Source organism: Protobothrops mucrosquamatus, unplaced genomic scaffold, assembly GCF_001527695.2.
Source record: "Protobothrops mucrosquamatus isolate PMUCROS unplaced genomic scaffold, P.Mucros_1.0 scaffold711, whole genome shotgun sequence".
Lineage (NCBI taxonomy): Eukaryota > Metazoa > Chordata > Lepidosauria > Squamata > Viperidae > Protobothrops > Protobothrops mucrosquamatus.
In genome coordinates this window covers 278,555-284,676 of record NW_015386992.1, presented here as the reverse complement: position 1 = coordinate 284,676, position 6,122 = coordinate 278,555, and the positions used below count along the sequence as shown (strand labels likewise).

General features: G+C 36.4%; 1 protein-coding gene across 1 annotated transcript in view; it reads right to left on the bottom strand.

Annotated features, from left to right (window-relative positions):
* The window catches only part of LOC107289521 (vomeronasal type-2 receptor 26-like), a 13,325-nt gene that overhangs the window by 4,250 nt on the left and 2,953 nt on the right, over positions 1–6,122 (bottom strand). The window contains exons 2-3 of the mRNA XM_029284557.1: positions 5,704–5,881; positions 942–1,790 (exon numbers count right to left, since the gene is read on the bottom strand). Coding sequence (XP_029140390.1) covers positions 942–1,790; positions 5,704–5,881 — 1,027 coding nt within the window. The remainder of the gene's footprint in view (positions 1–941; positions 1,791–5,703; positions 5,882–6,122) is intronic.

Sequence of the window (6,122 nt, the reverse complement as noted above, 5' to 3'; positions counted from 1 at the left end):
AAGAAGAAGAAGAAGAAGAAGAAGAAGAAGAAGAAGAAGAAGAAAAAGAAGAAGAAGAAGAAGAAGAAGAAGAAGAAGAAGAAGAAGAAGAAGAAGAAGAAGAAGAAGAAGAAGAAGAAGAAGAAGAAGAAGAAGAAGAAGAAGAAGAAGAAGAAGAAGAAGAAGAAGAAGAAGAAGAAGAAGAAGAAGAAGAAGAAGACGACGATGTCGTCTATGGTCAGGGGTGTCAGACTCGCCACATCATGTAATGTGTTGCAACATTTCATGACTTTTTCCCATTGCTGGAGATGGGGTGGGTGCGGCTTCCGCATGATGCATCCAGCCCATGGGCCAGCAGTTTGACACCCCTGCTCTATGTCTTTCATTGCCTGGTTTTTTGCATGGCAAAAGAGACTGGTTTTGTACCTAAGTCAGGACTAGAACTAATGAAAGATGCCTCCAGTCAAGTCACAGCTGAAATCCTAAATCCGTCATTATATTTTAAAGTTAAAATGTGGTTGTTGAAGAGATTTGGCTTTAGTCACTGTAGTCTAATCTATAAGTTTTGTTTGAACCTGAATGAATGGGGAAGCTCTTCCTGATTCTCTTGGATGTCTTGGTGACTGGTTCTAATAATGATCATTTTTCATTCAGGACTGCCTGTAAAAGCTGGAAATTGGAAAAAAAAACTCTTTTATGGAGAATTGTTTCCTTTTGTAATGAAAAGGAGAAAAGGTGGACACTAATTTCTATATTTTTTGGAGTGCTCTAAGGTTTTGTTTTCTTATTTCTAATTTGTAAGAAGTTTCTAAAAGATATTGTCTATCAGTGTGGAGATCAATATAAAATATAAAAACTTGAAAATTGTGATAGTAGTCTGGACTGTTATGGTCCAGTTGGGCAGTATTGCTAGGGCCCAAGAGGAAATAAGGTTTCCTGCATTAGTATTCATAAGAAGTTACCTTCCATGGTTGTTGATTGAGAAGCTCTCTTCCTCCATCTTCATTGATTGCCCTTTTGTTCGTTGTCCAGGAATGCAGACCATGCAAACTTTCTGCCACTGCATGAACAGTATTATAGAGGCTATAGCTGTGGCTGGTCATACTCATTTCAAAAACAGATCCAGGAAGGGTTTCTAACTTCTCCTCTCCAGTGCATATTCCCCCTGACTTTGTTTCTATATTGGAATGAGAGAAAGAGCATTGAAATGCTTCTTCCCAGAAATCCCTGGAAAAACCATCATCTTCTTCTGATGGAAGCTTTCTGGTTCGAAGGAATTGAGGGAAGCTGAAAACATCTTTGGTGTGAACTGCAAAGGAGAGAGCCCCATGGATGAAATCCATGTCCCAGCTCCGTAGTAGCGGAAGTGATGTGAAATCCATTTGGGCAGTGAAAATCCATACTTTTACTTTCATTGGTATTTCATGAAATTTGGAGAATTGAAGCATAATTCTTAAAACCATAATACTTTGAATTTCACTCAGTACAAATACTACATTGGCTGTCCTTTCCATAATAATGCTAATTGTCTTCAGTCCTTCCAATGCTATTGAGTTGATTTCTGAAGAAAAACCTATTTGTGGAAATGTTTCTACAAAATCAAAGCAGACACCTTCGTGGGCAAAAATGGATAGTATGTTTTCCATGGAACTGTCTCCGATGTCATCTTTTATAATACCAATCCATGTCCACTGGAAATACAGCAATAGCTGGAGAATCCCCTTATAGTGATGGTCAAGATTTGGGAATAGCTGATGAAGGAAAACTTCTTGGGATTTGTCATTCATCATTGCAGCTGAACCATAGGCAAACTAAAAAAATATTATTAATATTAATGAATATTATAATGTGTTTTTATTCAAACAAATAAAATATAAAACTCAAAAAGAGTTATTACAGAAACAAACAAAAACCAAAACAAACAAGACATCAGAAAACATTAAGAAAGGACTTTCAGTATTAAAATAGAACCCAAAGACATATACACATATTATTTCCCCTAGTTGAATACTTTAAATATATTGCAACAATATTAGTTTCCCTCTCGGACTTCTGGTCTTGCGCAGTAGTGCAGCTGCCAAGGGATTTCAGGGTTCTGCCCTCTCGCTGAATTTCTTCCTGTTAGGGGACCCTAAATGGGCCAGAAGCTGCCCCGAAGAGGTGGCAAAGAAGGAAGGAAGTCCTGCGGACAACGGAGAGATGGTGGTTGACCCTATCGGTCCAGGAGAAGCCTTCCAGAAACCTTCCAGAAACCAACAGGAGAAAGGCTAGCCTAACTTCAGTCTAGTCCAAGCAACAAACAACTGAAGTCAAAAAGCACTATTTTAAGCTGATTGAATTTGGGTAAGATCATTGATTTTCTCTATCCTACTTATTAACTTTCCTGGAAACAAAAATTCCCAAGAAGCAAAAAACCTCTGAATGTGAAGGAGGATTGGAATGTAAGCAGCGAATTAAACCTTTTATGGAGGACCAAAACATACAGAAATGAAATGAGATGAATATAAAACCTAAATTTGGATAAGTTTGGAATTGTTGAATGGTTAAGATTCTCATTTTAAAGGCAATTTTCTATTTTGATAATTTGAAAAATAAACTGGTGCTGACATCTAGTGGTCGATAAAGACTATGACAGCTATGACTTTTATACAGGACTTGGCAAAATCTGGAAAAAACTAATCTGTGCTTGTGACCTTCAAAGCTATAACAATAAAGAACAGTTGTGACAAAAAAATAAATAAATCAATTTGGGTTGTAGAAGAGAGGATTATAAACTTCAGGAAACCTTTTTGAACCTTTTTGGATTATAAATATCTACTAAACTGTGACTCTAAAGCTATTTGCAGAGAAAATAAAACTTTGATTCTTGATCACTATGGAAAATCAGAGACTGCAACTAATTCAAACAACAATGACTTCAAACCACAAAGAAATCCAAAATAACTTTGAAAACATAAACCAATTCATCTCCAATTTAACTTTACAACAACAAAAAATCCCAGGAAATACCAATAGAGAAGGAGCAAATAATACAGATAACTGAACACAAGTTCGAGGATAGAGACTCAAAGATGGAACTTAACACAGTAAAGAAGTATGATTTAACCCAAATGGGAAAAATTATGTTTATGTTGTTGTTTATGTTTATTATATTTATATCCTGCCCTTCTCCTTGCGGACTCAGGGCGGCTAACAACCAGATAAAACAACTACAAAATACCAAATACTACAGTTAAAACATAATTAAAATACAAATATTAACAATTGGCCTAAGTAATTTAAAAATATTTTAAAACCCCCGCTAAAAATTTCCCCTAGGCCAGTCCAGCAAGCTGAAATAACCATGTCTTAAGGGTGCGGCGGAAGGAAGGGAGATCAGGGATCACCCTGATCTCTGGGGGTAGTTCATTCCAGAGGGTGGGAGCTCCCACCGAGAAGGCCCTCCCCCTTGGGGTCACCAGCCGGCACTGTCTGGCCGACGGCACCCTGAGGAGACCCACTCTGTGGGAGCGTACAGGCCGATGGGAGGTAATCTGCGTCAGGAGGTAATCTGCGGCAGGAGGCGGTCTCGAAGATATTACAAGAAATATTGGTTTTGGAAAAGGCAACTTATACTTTAAGACCACAAGACAAATTTGAGGATAAGAAAAAAGACTGGTCAAAATGGATTGCAGAGATGTCAGGAACACCACTAGAACTGGAGATACAAAAAATGATAAGAGATACAGAGAGAAAAAGAAAGAAAAAGATTATCAACAAACATGAAAGAGCAAATGCCTCTTACAAAGATATTGTACTTGACTTATTTTTTATATCTACAATGACACCTACAAAAATATGGAAAGGCTCTTTGATTCAGCAGAATATATTGACTAAAGATATTGGGCAAAAGAAGAAGGCCAAAGTGAAAATTAAGAAAATAGATGATGAGACTTATCAGAAAGAATATTTAAAAAAGAAATACTTGTTTGAACATGGTTAAATAAATAGAAAGATTTTGGATATGAATTTTACTTTAAGAGGGAGCAGTCCCTCAAATAACATAGTACTTTCTCTTTCTTCTATTTTCTTCTCTTATTTCTTGATATGAGTAATATAAAAGAGTTAGAATGGCTTATATATACAGACATATTTTAGATATTTAAATGTGATTGATTTTAAGAAAATTACAGTGGATTGAAAAAATGTTTTGAATAAGAGTTAAAAGATTAGAAGACTAGATTTATTAAATGGAATATTTAAAGATTAAATATATCTTTAATTATGGTAAAAAAGAATGGAATTTTTGGGAAATAAATATGTATTACCGTAGCTTAGGGGAAACATGGACTTTCAGTAGTATACTATCTTTTTATCCCTCTTTACTCTTGTTTATTCAAAGCAGCAAAGTAGATGGATGGATGGATGGATGGATGGATGGATGGATGGATGGATGGATGGATGGAGAGAGAGAGAGCGAGAGAGAGAGAGAGACAGACAGACAGAGAGACAGACAGACAGAGAGAGAGAGAGAACAGCACAAGATTAAAATAAATCAGTATTCAACTAGCCAGTTAACTTTTAGAGGTAAAAAGCCAATAAAGAAAAATATTTGTAGCTCAGGTTGAAACAGCAATAGCAATAGCATTCGGACTTATATTCCACTAAACAATATTTTATAGCCCTCTCTAAGCAATTTACAGAGTCAGCCTATTGCCCCCAACAATCTGGGTCCTCATTTTACCAACCTTGGAAGGATGGAAGGCTGAGTCAACCTTGAGCCTGTGAGAATCAAACTGCTGAACTACTGGCAGCCAGCAATCAGCAAAAGTAGCCTGCAGTACTCCATTCTAGACACTGGACCGACATGGAAATGAGGTGTCCTTGGTGCTTTCTGAGCTTGGCTGGTTTTTTGCAGATGTTTCATTACCCAAACTAGGTAGCATCATCAGTGCTACAGAACCTCTAAAGAATATCATTGATTACACCCCCACCCTAGTCCAAAATGGAACATACAGCAATCATACTTCTATCTCAATAATTAAATCATCTTATCTGGGACACATAGTGCTGTCTTATAAAGTCTGTAATGATGGAAAAGGTAAGGGAAAGAAAAGAAATAATGATCAGTAGCAAAGTGGATAGACTGCATTGTAGCAGCAGTGGATGGAGTTTTGGAAGACATGTAGCCCAGATTGAGACAGTTCATCCTGGAAAACATCTGTCTCTGTGGTCTCAATGAGTCAACAGCAACTTAATAGTGCATAATCAATCAATCAGAAAGGTTGTTTGAAGTTACATAGTTTAACTTCATTCCTCAATAGGCAACTCTGAATAAGTTTGGCATCACAATGTGATGGCATCACAATAATTTAGAAGAGCATTAAGGTAGTCTCTGAATGGCACAAATGACAGAAAGCAGGGACAGAAGTGCATTTTTTTTTTACTGAGGATAATTGGAAGTTTTTGGTTTTAAAATATGTGTGTTTAAACATTCAGACATTTAGTTCAGCATATGAAAATATATCATGTAGCTTTTGACCAGCTCAAAGATTAAAAAAAAAACTCATTAGCTGCTTTGACTGATGAGTCAGAATTGTAAGAAAATTTAAATGTTTTCACTTCAGAAGACATCCCTGTCTCTTTTGCTTCTTTTAAAAAAACCTTTATTTTCTAAATACTGGCAAAAGCATATAACCACCCTCCACTTTTTTTTCAGTTGTTATTTGAATGAGGGCAACTCACCTGTGGAATTTTGTAGATGCATAAAATGCTTGCCATAAAATGGCAAACATTAGTGTTAGGACCACCAATAACAGTGACTATATTGGTCTGGATATCACATTTATAATTTGGGATAAACCTGGCCCGGGTAGAGAGCAGTTCGACTGAGGCACAATAAGTCCACCTGGCACGGAAATTGCTGTTCAACACATGGAACCCCAAAGTGGCATTAGGCAAGATGCTTGGATTTTCATTAACTGTTTCGACTGCAAATTGCAAAGCCAGAATATGTTGGTAGTTCTGAGTTAATATGCTGCAATAACAATAAAAAACATTCTATGTGTCTTCTTTAAAATATAAAACAGGAACCATAATAATAATAATAACAATAATAATAACAACAATAATAATAATAATAACAACATCAACAATAACAACAA